Genomic DNA, 18,905 nt, shown 5'->3' on the forward strand with positions numbered 1-18,905 from the left:
TGACTAACTAATCTTGTATCTGATACAAGGCAACAGATCATTTTTATTTATTGTAAATTCAGATATTATTGCAATGTTTTTATTATTGCAATGTTTTTATTATTGCGAAAAATGCGACAGGGTTATAATCGCAATAATTTTAACTTGCATTTTGCATTTTTTTTATGTTTTAAAAGGATATTTCTTAATATTGCAAAAATTTAAATCCCATTTTAATGGTAGTCTAAAATGACAAAATCGCAATAATAAATGCACTCAATAATTTCTGAATTTACAGTATATCAATTTATATTAAATTGTTGACAGTATTACCTGAAAAAATAGGCATGGTTAGGTCTGGGTGAAGTCTTGCTAATTGGTCTGAAAGATATATTTGTGAGTGACAATAGGAGACAGATAAGTAGATGTCATGCAGAGGCAGTCGCTGGTGGTGTTCCTCTGAAGGATCACAGGTAAATATTGGCTCTTCTTGGAAAAACCGTGTGTCTAAAAGATGGAGCAACTGTACTGCTGTGTCATGGGTCTGCATCCTTGGACTGCCAACATTCAGTAATGCAAGATTCAACATGGCTACATGGTCACATGGATATTCTCTAGTTTGGAAGACTGCTGCAAGGGCATTAAAGCATCCATCAGCCACTTCATTAGCACCTGTATAACATCTGTCAATGACCCAGTCTAATAACCCCTGTGTATCAGGGTTAAAATCCAAAAGTAAAACCACAGTTTCTTTAGCTAAATCATAGATCTGTAAAAATAAAATAAAATTTCAGTAAATTAGTTTGATGCTTTTAGTACATTTTTAATAGGCTGGTTCTTCCCATTTTACACACAATTTTTTGGTGGCCCTTTAGGGATCCTTTTTTAAAATCCTGGATCAGTTACTTGGTAAATTGTAATCCCTCTGTTTTGGGGTACATGTATACATGTATGCTATGCATTGGGAATCCATACTACCAAATCACACTACACCCCACTACCCACTTTCTACCTACTACTGTTCCCACTCTGGTTGACCCAAACTCGCCCCACTACTGTATAAGTGTAAAATCATGATGAATAAATGTTTACTTTTTCTCCCCATTAAGGGACTAGTCATTTGCCATGGGTCTTATGGCAAGTTAGCAAGAACAAATTTGTTGAGATTTTACAATTATTTCATTAGTGGGGCAGGTTTGAAGAATTTTATTCATCAGGATTTCACCCTTTTTCATTAGTGGGGCAAGTTGGTAGGACTAAATTTAACAGAATTTTACACTTTTTTCATAAGTGGGGGTAGTTGATAAACATGAGTCAAGAGTGGGGGAGTTGTTAGAAAGTGGGCAAAATAGTGGAAAAGTAAGGCAATTTGGTGTGGGATGATTTGGCAGTACAGAGGGTTGTCTTGCTTCCATACATGGTAAGGTACAACAATTACAGGTGTTAGTAACTTTCACAAAGAAGTGTGGAATACAGGTAAGATGACTATGACTGTAAGAATTAACAATCGTGTACAACATTTACAGGTAAACATTGTAGGTCAATGTCACCAAGGAGAAGTCAGAAATATAGGTAAGATTTACAGTGACTGCCTATTTATATATTTTAACATTGGCTCTCAAATCCATAAAATTTCAGTAATTTTTATTAATATGTGATGTTAAAACATAATAAAATTAAATCAAAAAGCTCAGATGCATTATATCAGTTACTGTGTAATAAATGCACGATACATTGTACTTATGAACTCTTGGAATGAAAATCATAATCTAATTGACTATATCTTTTTTATGCAAGGCCAGATTTTTATAGTTTTTTGCATCAGGCCATATGAAAGTACCACTTTTGTAAGGTGTACATCATCTAACCCAGATCTGAGACTACTATAACACATGTCTCGCCTGTATGCATATTTTGTATAATAAATTCATTTTGGTCAAAGGGTGTGGTCAATGTTGTTTAGAAGGACATATACCAAAAAATGGATTTAAACAGGAAATGTGGCATAATTTTGGTAAATCTAATTTTGAGGATATTAGACAAAAACTTCTCAAAGGGTTCCATGGAACCCTGTGTCCTGCCTACTTTTGTTGTTAATCGCAGGCTCAACAAAAAGTATGGGAAAATAATTAATTAAAATATTCCTTCCGATACTATCTTTTGATTGGTAAAAATCCAGGATAGTTTATGAATCTAATAAATGTTTTAAATCTTTAACTGCAGACTGTATGTTATGTTAACTAGAAGAAAAACTAATTCCATTTATAAGTTAAATAAGGATAAACAAGTACAAAATTTTCACAATATTTCCTTCTAGATAGTTAGAAGCTTTTGATCATAAACAAGCTTCTGTCCAAGTTTGGCACATATCCAGGATGGTTTAAGAAAGTTATTAAAATATTAAAAACTTTAACCACAGAGTGAATCTAATGTTAACTGGCAGAAAAACTAAGTCCAATTATAAGTTAAATACAGAAAAAATTTTTACTTCTGGATACTTATCTTATGATCATAAAAAAGCTTCTGTCCAAGTTTGGTATAAATTCAGGATAGTTTAAAATATAAAAGTAAAAAAAAATTTAAAACTTTAAGCACAGAGTGAATGTGATGTTTCCTGGCAGATAAAACTAAGTCCATTTATAAGTAAAATAAGGAAAAATTTGAATTTTTTTACAAAATTTATTTCTAAATACTATCTTATTACCATAAACAAGCTTCGTTCTGTCCAAGTTTTGAACCAATCCAGGATAGTTTAAGAAAGTTTTTAAAATTGCAAAATCTTTAAACACAAAGTGAATATTTGTGGACACTGCCGCCACAGACGCCGACGGAATGTAGGTTCGCTATGTCTCGCTTTTATGACAAAAGTCGAAGGCTCAACAAAAATGAACTAAAAATTGAAAACATTTTTTACCTATCTTAATCATAAATTTTGGTATTTTAAAATACATGAATTAAGAAAGTCCAATTTTTGGAGCCAAATTTAGGCATCAAGCAAGTCCTAAACTTTTATTGATTTTCCAAGTAAAGAATTCGAAGGAGGTTGAAAAATATAAATATTGATGTCTGACAGATTAAATTTAAGGGCTGTAATTTTGTAGATTTTTGTTATTTTGTAGATTTATTATACTTTTTGATTGTATAATCTAAGAGGCCATTTTTAATTAGGGGCATTATCACACCTACTAGTTTAAAACATATTTATATATCTTATTCGTAGAAATATCACATGTGAATGAAATAAGTTGCTTTCAAGAGATATCAAGAAAAAATTTGCAACTCCTTTCTGTACTGATGGAAAATTCTGGGAAATTCTAACAAAGGCCAAATGTTCCTGACATGGAACAGGTGCAACCAGGTGCTCCACAGGGCGCAGCTTTATACAACCGCAGTGGTCGAACCCTGAACAGTTGGGGCAAATTTGGTCACAATATTCAAGCTTGATACTGTCTGAATTTGGATTGTGATCAAATTTTTGACATAATATAGGTTTTTGTCACAATATAAATGTGGTCAAAGATCTATCAAATCTAATGCACAATTTATACACTTAAACACAAGTTATTGACTGAAAACTACTTATACTTATTTGGGCCCCTTTTTTTACCCCATATTTATTGAAACCCCCCTCCCACCTTGGAGCAAGAACCCCAAACTCAATTCCACCCTTTCCTTTGTAGTAAGAAACCTTGTAGCATAATTTCAGAGAGACCCATTCACTTAAACCCAAGTTATTGCCAGTAAACGAAAAAAATGCTTCTTTTTGGCCCTTTTTTTGCCCCTTATTCCTTATTAATGTTCAGGGATATTAACCCCAAACTAAATCAAAGCCTTCCCTTCTTTATATGGAAACCTTGTGGTACAATGTCAGAGAGATCCATACTGTTATACAAAAGTAATTGTCCTGCAACTACAAAAATGCCTGTTTTTGGCCCCTTTTCCTAGACTGTTTGCCCCATAACCCTTAAAATAAATCTCAACCTTCTACTATATATGGTATGAACATTGCGGTACAATATCAGAGCAATTGAAATACTTATACACAACTTATTGTCCTGAAACTAGATAAATACTTGTTTCGGGTCCTTTGGGCCCCTAATTTCTAAACCGTTGGGACCATAACCCCCAAAATCAATCCCAACCTTCCTTTTGTGGTTACAAACATAAGATTAAAATTTTCTTGATTTCTATTTACTTATATTAAAGTTATTATCTGGAAACCATCCCTCTTCGGACAACGCAGACGACATGATACCAATATACAACCAAAAAATTTGCGGTCGTATAAAAATGCGGCGTTGTTAAACTTGCATTCCTGTTAGTAAAGTTTTTTCCGTAAAATAGCTTGGATTTGTTATCAATAAACACAAATGTGAAGTATTTACGGATGGACATTTTATGTATCAAATGAATCTCCTTTTAAATACCTACATTTCAGTATATGAATGTATTGCTATGCTAAATACAAACAGAGACTTATGAATACCCATTTTTAAAACAGTATAAATAATTGTCATTATGATAGTAGTAATTAGATTTGTAATGATTAATGTAAACTAGAGGCTCTTGAGAGCCTGTGTCGCTCACCTTGGTCCATGTGCATATTTAACAAAGGACACAGATAGATTCATGACAAAATTGTGTTTTGGTGATGGTGATGTGTTTGTAGATCTTACTTTACTGAACATTCTTGCTACTTACAATTTTCTCTATCTGTAATGAACTTGGCCCTTTAGTTGCAGAGGAACATATTTTGTAAAAACCTACCAAGATTTACCAAATCAATAAAAAATTGTTAAAAATTGACTATCAAGGGCAATAACTCCTCAATGAGTCAACTGATCATGTTATCCTTTTTGTAGATCTTACTTTGCTGAACATTATTGCTGTTTACAGTTTATCTCTATCTATAATAGTATTCAAGATAATAACCAACCAGATGCTCCGCAGGGCGTAGCTTTATACGACCGCAGAGGTTGAACCCTGAACGGTTGGGGCAAGTATGGACACAACATTCAAGCTGGATTCAGCTCTTAATTTGGATTGTGATTAAAATGTTGACACAGCATAGGTTTCTGACACAGAATGAATGTGTTCTAATGAACTTAAAATTTTTGTTTTCTCTTAGAGCAATTCACTATGCTGTTGAATATTAATCCTCTCAAAAAAATGTTTGAAGAAATTTTCTTTTTTATTGATGAAATTTCAAATGAGAAAAATTGAACCCAATTTTTTTAATCACATCCTCCTTTCCCTTATTCCAAAACTAATCTCAATTAAAATTTCTAATGGAGTTTGCAACAATAACTACTCATTTAAATACATCATAAAATATTAAGATGTAAAAAAACTGCTTGTTATCACTGAATGGTAAAGATTATTTTAATTTATCAGTTGGTAGTAAAAAGTGAATATACATTGTATATTGTATATAACAAAGATTTAAGTTGATTCTGGACAAAGAAAGATAACTCCAATTAAAAAAAAATCTTGCTATTGCACAATATTTTGCAATTAGATATTTCTTGCTTACTATTCTGGACAAAGAAAGATAACTCTAATTAAAAAAAAAATTGCTATTTCACAATATTGTGCAATTAGATATTTCTTGCCATTGCGCAATACTGTACGTGCAATTGAAAAGACTTGCTATTGCACAATACTTAATATAATAATTTTAGATCCTGATTTGGACCAACTTGAAAACTGGGCCCATAATAAAAAATCTAAGTACATTTTTGGATTCAGCATATCAAAGAACCCCAAGATTTCAATTTTTGTTAAAATCAGAATAGGTTTAATTTTGGACCCTTTGGACTTTAGTGTAGACCAATTTGAAAACAGGACCAAAAATGAAGAATCTACATACACAGTTAGATTTGGTATATCAAAGAACCCCATTTATTCAATTTTTGATGAAATCAAACAAAGTTTAATTTTGGACCCCGATTTGGACCAACTTGAAAACTGGGCCAATAATCAAGAATCTAAGTACATTTTTAGATTCAGCATATCAAAGAACCTAACTGATTCATTTTTTGTCAAAATCAAACTAAGTTTAATTTTGGACCCTTTGGACCTTAATGTAGACCAATTTGAAAACGGGACCAAAAGTTAAGAATCTACATACACAGTCATGACAGTTAGATTCGGCATATCAAAGAACCCCAATTATTCAATTTTGATGAAATCAAACAAAGTTTAATTTTGGACCCTTTGGGCCCCTTATTCTGTTGGGACCAAAACTCCCAAAATTAATACCAACCTTCCTTTTATGGTCATAAACCTTGTGTTTAAATTTCATAGATTTCTATTTACTTATACTAACGTTATGGTGCGAAAACCAAGAAAAATGCTTATTTGGGTCCCTTTTTGGCCCCTAATTCCTAAACTGTTGGGACCTAAACTCCCAAAATCAATACCAACCTTCCTTTTGTAGTCATTAACATTGTGTTTAAATTTCATTGATTTCTATTTACTTAAACTAAAGTTAATGTGCGAAAACCAAGAATAATGCTTATTTGGGCCCTTTTTTGGCCCCTAATTCCTAAACTGTTGAAACCAAAACCTTCCTTTTGTGGTCATAAACCTTGTGTTAAAATGTCATAGATTTCCATTCACTTTTACTAAAGTTAGAGTGCGAAAACTAAAAGTATTCGGACGACGACGACGATGACGACGCAGACGACGATGCAGACGACGACGCCAACGTGATAGCAATATACGACGAAAAATTTTTCTGAAAATTTCAGGGCAGATAGATATTGACTTGATAAACAATGTAACTCCTTGTACAGCGGTATACTACTGTCGCCTTTATTTACTCTAAATGCTTTGGTTTCAGAGTTATAAATCAAAAATTACATTTTACCCCTATGTTCTATTTTTAGCCATTGTGGCCATCTTGGTTTGTTGGCTGGGTCACCGCACACATTTTTTTTAGACAAGATACCCCAATGATGATTGTGGCCAAGTTTGGTTAAATTTGGCCCTGTAGTTTCAGAGAAGATTTTTGTAAAAGATTACAAATGTTTATGAAAAATTGGTAAAAAATGACTATAAAGGGCAATAACTCCTTAAGGGGTCAACTGACCATTTTGGTCATGTTTGGCTTATTTGTAGATCTTACTTTGCTGAACATTATTGCTGTTTACAGTTTATCTTTATCTATAAGGCTTAAATTAAAATATTGTTTGTTTGCCCTTTACCGACCGACCCTATAAATTCGTTCCGCCTGAAAATCTTTTATTTGTATTTACCAGCAAGATTTTATTTTATTTTATTTTTTCGTTCCTACCAAAAATCTTATATTTGTATTTCCCGCTCAAAACTTTTTTTTACCGGAATCCTCGGGTTTTACCTTTATCGTATAACGTCTAGTCCGTTTGGTATCACGTGAGCGTTTGACATGAACACTTGCATTTAGAGTTTCAAAGCATTTGTTTGAAATCGATGTTGAACGCTTTGAAATCGTGATATGATGTATGTTTAAAACTCTGTATTTTTAAACTTGAAGAGCAGGGTTCATTTACAAAACTATCAACGTGTGTACAAACTATTTTGTAAACGGACGTTGTATTCTATGTAGGGATGGCCTTTTGCAAGGATGTATAACTAACATACGTCCTTGGCCTTTTTGTGATCCGTTGATCAGGATGATAATGTTAACGATGCTTTCGACCAGTATTGTTATATTCATTATATCTGACATGAACCAAAGGTGACAAACGCCTTTAAAGTGGAGAATATTTGGCAGTAAAATCGCCCAAGTTTTCCATACATATCATTTATAAATGCGATGTAAAATACGTGACAATTGAGTTTCAAGTCTTATTGCAATTTTATTGGCAACATAGGCACAAACGAAAATTTAAACACTAGGGACTTTTTCTACTAGTAATGTATGTCTGCCTAGGCATATTTTACCAGGACAATATTAACTCTTACAGAAAACCTTTAGGTAGAGGTAAGCGAACAAGGTACGTAGTACAGAATATTAGTGAAAGTTAAAACTCTTCAAAGTTCCAGGCATATAAACGTTGAAAATATATTTTGATATTTGAAAACAAAATAGTAGTGCATATGAATTAAATTCACATTCTACATGATATTTTTTTCAAAACTTCCTGGGACTATTATACAAATAGTCCCAGAAACTTTTTAGCAAAAGCAAAACAAACAAAAATGACATTATGAAGATTTTGTATCTATAAAATAAAATATTATACCTACCTGCCTACCAATGACAAAAAATATACCGACCCAAGTTATTTTTTTGGGGAAAAAAATAAAATATTTTACCTACCTACCTACCCTATTTCAAAACATAGGGTCGGAAAAGGGCAAACAAACAATATTTTAATTTAGGCCTAATAGTATTCAAGATAATAACCAAAAACAACAAAAAAAAAATCAAAATTACCAATTCAGGGGCAGCAACCCAACAACTTGGCAGATTCATTTAGCATATAGATCTTAACTTGATCAACAAATTTACCCATGTCAGATTTGCTCTAAATGCTTTGGTTTCAGAGTTATTAGCCAAAATCTAGATTTTACTCCCTATGTTCTATTTTTAGCCATGGCAGCCATCTTGGTTGGTTGGCCGGGTCACCAGACACATTTTTTAAACTAGATACCCAAATGATAATTGTGGCCAAGTTTGGTTAAATTTGGCGCAGTAGTTTCAGAGGAGAAGATTTTTGTAAAAGTTAATGACGACGGACGCCAAGTGATGGCCAGGTGAGCTAAAAATGGCAAAATTCACTTACAAATTACCAATTGGGGGGTAGCAACCAAATTGTCCAATTCAACTAAAAATTTCAGGGCAGATAGATATTGACTTGATTAACAATTTATCCAATGTGAAGGTTTGCTCTAAAAGCTTTGGTTTCAGAGTTATAAGCCAAAATCTACATTTGACCCCTATTTCTAGCCATGGAGGCCATCTTGATTGGTTGGCTGGGTCATTGCACACATCTTTTAAACTAGATACCCTAATAATGATTGTGGCTTAGTTTGGTTAAATTTTATTGATTCTATTTACTTATACTAAATTTATTATCCAGAAAGCATTCATCTTTGGAAACGCTGATGACGATGAGGACGACACCAACGAGGATGTGATACCCATATACGACCAAATTTTTGCCGTCGTAAAAAAAAGGAAATTTACTTAAAACAATCTCTTTCCTATACAGGACAACATAGTTTACTGTGAGTCTCATAATTTCTCTATTTTATTGTTAACATCAATGCGGTAGGGGTTTTGCACACTGCTGAAGGCTGTACAGTGAACTACTGTTGTTAATTTTATGGTGGATTAATTATTATTCATTGGATACAATTTTTTATGGATGTCGTGGAACAGGTGATCCACGAATTTAAATGTTCAACAAATTTCAAATTTTCCATAAGGTTACATGCAGATTTTAGCAAAACAACAAAATCAAATATATTTGTTTTTCGTTTGTTGTTTTGTACATCAAATAGGCTGTTGGTTTTCTCATTAAAATTGTGTTTCATTTTGCTATCAGATATGGGTGGTGCATATTGTTGAAGGCAACACAGTGACCTACAGTTGCTAACACCTATGTCAGTTGGTCTCTGTTGGATAGTTGTGTCAATGGCAATTATATCACATCTCCTCATTCTTCATGGCTTTATGGTATGAATAGCAGTAAAAAAATATTGTATTCTTTTTGCACTTGTCATAGCAATTAACTATGACATTATTTTCTTGATTAAAACCATTTTCTAGATATATATAATACTAGTACATCAAAATACCACATGACATCGGTAATGATTTCAGTATTGCAAAGGCTGAGTTTCAAAATAAAACTTGTAATAACATTTGAGAGATTCTTATTGTATTTCACATTCATAAATCTCACATTATTGTCAGTTTTTCATTTTAAAAGTATTCATTTTGTAAGACTTTTACTTTTATAATTATACATCTAAAAGATTTATAAAAAGAAAAAATGGGGGTCAATGGGTATTTTTTTTAAGGCATTCAAATGGATAAAACCAGAGGATTCTGTAAATCTGACAAAAATCCCAAACATGACAAGCGTATATCCTTAAAATTGGCTTTGATTCTTAGCTTTGAACCAGATTTTTGTGCTTTGTGCTGTTCTGTTGAGATATCTTTTCCAACTGATTTTAAAGTTGGTTCTTATTTAGATGGATCAATCATATTGTTTTGCCTTTGGTTCTGTATGCCCTTAATAATAATCACTCTACTGAATGTAATTAACTTCACAATACCAGCACATGTGTAAACAAAAGATTGGGAAGCCAAGTACAAATAATATATTTAAGAGGAAAAGGTAAAACAAAAATTTTAAAGTATGATGTCTAAGTCATTACCAATGAACTGAAAAAATAATTTGCTGAAATGGATAAAACTGATGCAGTAATAACAGTGGATTCAATTTCAGCTTTTGAAAATTTTGACATGTATAGAGAATCTTGACAACAATACGGAAACTTTGATTGTATATATAAAAAACAACTTACATAACTGTTCCATAATCGCTGCATGAGAAGAAAGTATTAAAAACTATCAAAATACTGTTATCTTTTATCAACATAAGTTTCATTCCAATCAAGCCTCACACCCTTCCCTAGATCTTCCATCAATTTCTTCATTTTCCATCAACACTTGGTGGACAATTGATGGAAATTTGATGGTACTTGATGGAATTCCATCCAAAACCAAAAAAATCCATCAAAGGATGATGGAAATTAGGAATATTATTTCCATCAGCATTCTTTTGATGGAAAATTTGATGGCATCTTTAATCCTTGATGGAAAATTGGATGGCATTTTTACCATCTGATGGAAAATTGAATGGAATTTTTACCCCCTGATGGATAATATGATGGCACTTATTCCATCTGATGGTAAATAGGAATGAAATGAAAGAAGTTTGATGGAAATTGGACTTTAAATTTCTTTGATGGAAAGTGGGATGGAATTGGGACTTAGAATATTTTGTTGATGGAAAGACTGTGATGGTATGGTAATTTTTCCATTAACTGGAAATATGAGCTGGTGATAGAAACAGGTGTCAGGTGCCAATCTCTTTTTCCTTTAACCTTTGTGTACAGGATGTGACATCATAAATGTACACAGAGTTTGAGGCCAAATGAGGGGAGCACATGCTTTTTATGCATTTTTCTGCAATATCTTTAACTTATAACATAAAGATAAACTACAAACAATTAATCAATATTTTTTATATAATATATAGCAATTATTCAAGATTTAGATAACACTATATATTTATTAGAGGTACATTTCAAAGGAATCAGATTGTCACAACCCCCTAAACAAACTCAACAAATCAACAAATTCAAATTTGAACTTCCAAAAACTAGCAGACAAGAAGCAAAGATGTCTAATATCATGATCAAATTATGAATTTTACAATGGATGTAAGATCAAAAAGTTCTTATTAATTCTATTGACATTGAACAGTGCAGATGTATTCTTCTAATGACATATATGTCTCTTGGATTTAGGAAGATTAGTGTGTACATATATTTTGGATTACATCTTTTGGTAAGTACAACAAGTATCAAGATTTGCACCATTTTGAATATATGTATATGCTCTTTAACTTTCAAAGTAGCAATATATAGAGTGATATCTCAATTGTTAATTAACTTTTCAGAATCTAGAAAAAATTACCATAGATTTATAAAAATTATTAATAAAGAAGATTTGGTATGATTGCCAATGAGACAACTCTCCACAAGAGACCATATATGACACAAAAAATATTCATATACATTATTACTATAATAATGTAGGACAGGAGTCATATTTTGTTTAATTTTAAAACATTATTTTTTTTATAAAATAGAACTTCTAATAAAGTAATTTTGCTATAAAATTAGAGATCTGTGGTATGACAGACAATAAGACATTTATATATCCACAAATGACAAAACAATATATCTTTATACATACATGTTATTTTGGTCTTTTGTGGATAGTTGTCTCATTGGCAATCATACCACATCTTCTTTTTTATATAGTATGTACACTACCCACCAAAATTATTATCTAAACAGGGCCATTATGTTAATAGTACAATGATTATGAAAAAAAAAACAAATATTAAACAAAAAAAGAAAGGACAACCTCTTTAGATATTGCCCCTGCAAGTGACACATTTATACAAATCTTTTGAAAAAGTGTTATTTTCATTTGACAATTTCAGAATTGAGAATGAATGTAACTGCAACTAACTTTATATCTTTACAATTTCAACTAATTCTTTTATATGCTAGATTCTTTTACTTTTATTTTGCAGAATTTCCCATCAACAAATTCAACTTTAAGGACAGCAAGTTCAATAGGGCATGCACTTTAAGGACAGCAAGTTCAATAGGGCATGCACTTTAAGGACAGCAAGTTCAATAGGGCATGCACTACACTAAATGATACACACATGTGACAGGTGTACCTATAGATGACAGAGAACAAATACATGTTTTATTAAATCACAGAATATGCCATATATGGAAAGATTTTCTAAAGACATTCTCCTTACTCATCCATCAAATTCCATCTGATGGTCGATTCTCCATCAAGTTTCTGTCATTATACATGTAATGGAAAAATATTCCATCAGTTAAAATGTTCCATCAATTATCCATCAGATGGCAAAAATACCATCAATTATCCATCAGATGAAAATTATGCCATCAGGTTTCCATCAAACAATTTCCATCAACCATTTCCCAGCATTGATGCACAAGTTGTACTCATATTGATTTTTCATGAAAAAATCAATGAAAATGGGTAAATTTCCAAAGATTATTTGACAGGAAACATAGAGCGCATATGTCGACAACAAAGATCTTTTAAAATAATGTTTGTGAAGACATTTAACATGTCTTATTTGAATATTAAGCTTGTCGACACCTGCGATCTATGTTTCCTGGTCCTTTATTTGGTTGAAATCCCGCTGATTTTGTCAAATTTCACCAAAATCCCTTATCTTGACCATTTTAGAATGTAAAAATCGTTAGAATTAAACTTTCACAAAAACAGCTCTCTAACTTTTTTTCATGTCTTTAAGGCAACTTAAAACAATTATTGTCTTGTAACCATGAACTTTATAATTGGGGCCAAATATGGCACTTACCGAACTTACTCCTTTGTTTCCTCTGTACCCATGAAACCCCCCAAAAATAAAGGTCCAACCCAACAAATATTAATTAAACCACAGTAATTGGTTTTCTAGTTTGAATTGTTTGCAGTATACTTCTTATAGTAACTTCAATATGACCTATGGTTGCTTACATCCACATACATGTAATTTGGGTTTATGGAACGTCATAACTGCCTCATGTTGATGATTGATAAGCATTATATGCAGTGCTCACAACATTATATGCAGTGCTCACACCATTATATGCAGTGTTCACACTATTATATGCAGTGCTCACACCATTATATGCAGTGCTCACAACATATGCAGTGCTCACACCATTATATGCAGTGCTCACAACATATGCAGTGCTCACACCATTATATGCAGTGCTCACAACATTATATGCAGTGGTCCAAACATTGTATGCAGTTGTCAGGACATTATATATGCAGTGGTCATAACATCATATGCAGTGGTCACAACATTATACGTTTTTTGTTGATGAAGGTGATGATCAGTGATGGTGATGATGATGTTTAATGACGTGATGGTGGTGGTTCATTAGATAAACTTCAGATTTTTTTATTGGAAATTACCAAATACAGTCATAATTGGTGGTGCCCCCAAAAAAATTAAAACAGTTGTTGAAGTCATGTTATCAAGGCAATTTTGATTGAAAATTTTTATATCAGAAAACCAGATGCTCCACAGGGCACAGCTTTATACAACCGCAGAGTTCGAACCCTGATTTTTGGGGCAAGTATGGACACAACATTCAGGCTTGATACAGCTCTGAATTTGAATTGTGATTAAATAGTTGACACAACACAGGTTTCTGACACATAATGAATGTGGTCTAAGAACTTCAACTTAAAAACTTTAAATTTTAAATTGGACATAACTATTATGGTCCAATAGCCAAAATCTAAATACATGGTTAGATTCAGCATATCAAAGAACCCCAAGAATTAAATTTTTGATGAAATCAAATAAAAATCAATTTTCCCTTTAGACCTCAATTTGGACCAATCTGATAACCGGGCCCAAACATCAAAAATCTAAATACATGGTTTATCAAAGAACCCCATATATACAATTTTTGTTGAAATCAAACAAAGTTTAATTTTGGACCGCAACTTGGACCAACTTGAAAACTGGGCCTATAATCAAAAATCTAAATACAGGTTTAGAATCAGCATATCAAAGAACCCATAGGATTCAATTTTTGTTGATATCAAACAAAGTTTAATTTTGGACCACGATTTGGACCAACTTGAAAACTGGGCCCATAATAAAAATTATAAGTACATGTTTAGATTCAGCATACCAAAGAACCCCAACGATTCAATTTTTGTTGAAATCAAACAAATTTTAAATTTTGAACCGCAATTTGGACCAACTTGAAAACTGGGCCAATTATCAAAATTCTAAGTACATGTTTAGATTCAGCATATCAAAAAAAACCAAGAATTCCATTTTTGTTAAAATCAAACTTAGTTTCATTTTGGACCCTTTGGACCTTACTGTAGACCAATTTGAAAATGGGACCAAAAAATAAGAATCCACATACACAGTTAGATTCAGCATATCAAAGAACCCCAATTATTCAATTTTTGATGAATTCAACCAAAGTTTAATTTTGGACCCTTTGGGCCCCTTATTCCTAAACTGTTGGGACCAAAACTCCCAAAATCAATCCAAACCTTCCTTTTATGGCCATAAACCTTGTGTTAAAATTTCATAGATTTCTATTTACTTATACCTAAGATATGGTGCGAAAACCAAGAAAAATGCTTATTTGGGCCCCTTTTTGGCCCCTAATTCCTAAACTGTTGGGACCTCAACTCCCAAAATCAATCGCAACCTTCCTTTTGTGGTCATAAACCTTGTGTTTAAATTTCATTGATTTCTATTTACTTATACTAAAGTTATTGTGCGAAAACCAAGAATAATGCTTATTTGGGCCCTTTTTTGGCCCCTAATTCCTAAACTGTTGGGACCAAAACTCCCAAAATCAATCCCAACCTTCCTTTAGTGGTCATAAACCTTGTGTAGAAATTTCATAGATTTCTATTTACTTATACTAAAGTAATGTGCGAAAACCAAGAATAATGCTTATTTGGGCCCTTTTTGGCCCCTAATTCCCAAACTGTTGGGACCAAAACTTCCAAAATCAATCCCAACCTTCCTTTTATTGTCATAAACCTTGTGTTTAAATTTCACATATTTCTATTCTCTTATACTAAAGTTATAGTGCGAAAACCAAAAGTCTTTGGACGCCGGCGACGCCAACGTGATACCAATACATGTTTAACATAACTTTACATCAATTATTCCAATTTTTTTACAAGCTTTTTACCAAGTCAAGCAGTTTGTCTCCTAAATATGAGCAGCAGCCTTATAGAGAGATATAAACTTTCATAAGAAAAATTTACCCTTTCAAGACCCAGTTTAACATTTTCATTGATAGTTATCATCTCTTATGAAAACTGAGTTTATGGGGTGAATAAAATGTTTACTATGTTGTTCGTCAGTCTGCACGGTTAATACCTGGTATATGAAAAAAGTAGTATGTTTGCCATTGAAACAACTCTCCACAAGAGACCAAATGACACAGAAATTGACAACTATAGGTCACAGTATGGCCTTCAACAATGAGCAAAGCCCATACCTCATAGTCAGCTATAGAAGAACCTGAAATGAAAACTAACGGCCTAATTTATGTACAAACAAACGAACGAAAAACTAACATGTAATACATCAACAAACAAAAACCACTGAAATACAAGCTGCTGACTTGGCATAATACATACAGAATGTGGCCGGTTTTAATATGGGATCCAAACTCTCCCTCTAACCTGGGACAGTGGTTTAACAGAACAACAGAAGAACCAACTATGAAATCAGTTGAAAAAGGCTAAACTCATCAGATGGATACAAATATAAATACATCTAACAAAAAAACAGAGTGGATGTGGCCGGGTACTTGTATATCCCAACAACAAAATTACACTAAGTACTATTCTGAAAGTACTCGCATTTACTATCAGCAAGTTCAAAGCCACTAACAACTAATAAAACAAATCATGCATCTGAGTTTTGCATTTAGGTAAAGATTGAAACAAACTGTGAGCAGAAAAAGAATTATTTACTATTATTGGATAGTAACGATTGTCCATGAAAAAAGTCATCTTGACCTAAATCAATTCTGGTTAAGATACATTAAGATACAAAATCTAATCAACTACAAGTCATAGAAGAATGATATCTTTTAGATCACACTTCTCTGATAACAATGGACCTTGAAAAAAGTTGGTCGCCTCAACCCAAATTTTACGCACAATTGGTTAAGGTCCAGTTGAAAACAACAACACTTAAAAGAGGAATGCTATTTGTTACTGAGCACTTCATTCATTTTATTGAAGTTCCGTACAAAATTTTTGTCACCATAACAGAAGCACAAAAAAAAATGGACACTTGTTATTATGTCAATATATAATTGTAATATAATCATATTAATGGAGAACTACTAGTATTGTTTTACTGTATTGTAATATAATCATATTAATGGAGAACTACTAGTATTGTTTTACTGTCAATTCTTCTCGTTGTTGTTATTGGCACTTTAATTCTTCTCACATACAAGCTTGTCTATAGTCTAGGGATTTCTGTTATTTCTGCTAACAATTTTTTTCCATATCCCATGTTAGGATCAATGTAAGAGGTTGAAAATTTCATTTCTGAATATTTTTCGTTATTTGGAAAGTTACTTTTGACGATGGATCTTGATTGTTTCTGTGGGCTTCTTTTTCCTGTATATGGATCACTCACAGGGTAAAATATGGAAAATTGTCAAAACTTATTTGGCTTTTATGTATAGCATAGTCCGAATTATATACTTTAAAGGATTAAAATTCATGAAATACATGTAGTTCTTTTGCACTAAAAATTGCTGTGCTATATGCCTTTTTAAAATAAGATTCAAAATTGTATGTCTAAGCAAAATTCTATTTCGAATAACATTAATAAAAAAAAAATGCAATGAACAGTATACTTCTGATAGATATTTGGTTCTCCTTGAAAAATACTGGGTCATAACATATCTAAATTGCAGTCCCAAGTAATCTGAAGATATTTATTTAGAATTAAATGATCAGAACTGTACAATTATATATGTGTTTAAATAAATATGTTTTAATACAACCGTAGAAAATAATAAAACAAAATTGGTCGTATATTGCTATCACTTTGTCGTTGTCAGTGTCATTAGAAGACAGATGGTTTCCGGATAATAACTATTGTATAGTAAATAGAAATCAATAAAACACAAGGTTTACAACCACTAATAAAGGTTGGGATTGATTTTGGGGGTAATGGTTTCAACTGTTTATGAAAAAGGGGCAAAAAAGGGGACCCAAATATACATTTTTGTAGTTTACAGACATTAACTTGTGTGTAAGTGTATGGATCTCTCTGAAATTATACCACAAGTTTCTATACCATAACGGGATGGTTAGGATTGAGTTCAACCAAACTGTTTAGGAATTAGAGGCAAAAAAGAAGGAAAAACAAGGGTTTCTTGGTTAATGGCCAATTAAGACTTGAAACCAGTGTCAGGAAGGTTATCCAAATACATTGAGGTAATCCAAACATAATGTTTGATTACCTCCTTTAAACTGCTTAAAAATTATGTGTAAAGAAAATTGTTTCTCATATCAGATTTCAGAAATAAAAAAGAAAATTTCTTCATAAATTTTTTTTTTGTCAAAAAATTAGGTGATACATATTTTTTTTTCTTTTTCAGTTTGTGATCAATATGCAATGTTTGTGTGTATCGCACAAAATAAAAAAAAAGAGGAAGGTATTTTTTTTTCATTTTTGGGAGGGGGTGGGCATTTCGAAACAGCATAGTGCAAACACAAACTAGAGGCTCTCAAGAGCCTGTGTTGCTCACCTGACTCTACTTGGATTTTTGAAATCATATAAGAAAGATAAAACTCTTAACAGATACTTTTAAAAAGGGGCACTAGCTACAAGATATATAAAATTTGTTTAGGAGCCAGCTGAAGGACGCCTCCTGGTGCGGGAATTTCTCGCTGCATTGAAGACCTGTTGGTGACCTTCTGCTGTTGTATGTCCTATGGTCGGGTTGTTGTCTCTTTGACACATTTCCCATTTCCATTCTCAATTTTATTTGTATGTATTACATGGATCTTATGTTAAACTAAGTCCCCTGCTGGCGGTCATCTTGGATGATGGATTTATTAGAAAAGCACACTTGGCCCTTCAGGCCTGGTAAGCTAAATAACTAGTCCAAATTATATAACTAATTCTAAGTTCTTTGTCTACAATTATTCTGTGTCAGAAACCTATTATGTGTTAAATATTTAATTCCAATCGAAATTCAGACCTGTATCAAGCGTGAATATTGTGATCATTTTTGTCCGAATGGTTCAGGGTTTGACCTCTGAAGTCGTATCTAGCTGCCCTCGGCAACTGAATTAATTAAATACTTAAAGTATATACATATTAAGTTGTGAATATGGTGAAACTGATTATCAAAATAAGTTTAAAATGCCCTGGTGTGGAATAAATTTGTAGTAAATTGATCATTCTTTTTAATTTCCTTATTTCAATCAGTTTTAAATATTGTATACTGCCTTAATGATAACATGACTTTAATAACTGTTTCAATGTTGTTTCCTGGGCATTGCCAATAACGGATTCTGTAATTTCTGCTAAAAAAAACTG

At 32.4% G+C, this 18,905-nt stretch overlaps 1 protein-coding gene across 7 annotated transcripts in view; it reads right to left on the minus strand.

Annotated features, from left to right (window-relative positions):
* The window catches only part of LOC143042521 (protein furry-like), a 373,316-nt gene that overhangs the window by 262,480 nt on the left and 91,931 nt on the right, over positions 1 to 18,905 (minus strand). For 6 of the 7 annotated variants that reach the window (XM_076214885.1, XM_076214883.1, XM_076214880.1 and 3 more), the window contains one exon: positions 313 to 748. In XM_076214885.1, coding sequence (XP_076071000.1) covers positions 313 to 748 — 436 coding nt within the window. Of the gene's footprint in view, positions 1 to 312; positions 749 to 10,503; positions 10,522 to 18,905 lie in introns of all 7 variants that reach the window. The other variant, XM_076214882.1, reaches the window with a different exon arrangement.

The sequence above is a fragment of the Mytilus galloprovincialis genome, chromosome 8, assembly GCF_965363235.1.
Source record: "Mytilus galloprovincialis chromosome 8, xbMytGall1.hap1.1, whole genome shotgun sequence".
Lineage (NCBI taxonomy): Eukaryota > Metazoa > Mollusca > Bivalvia > Mytilida > Mytilidae > Mytilus > Mytilus galloprovincialis.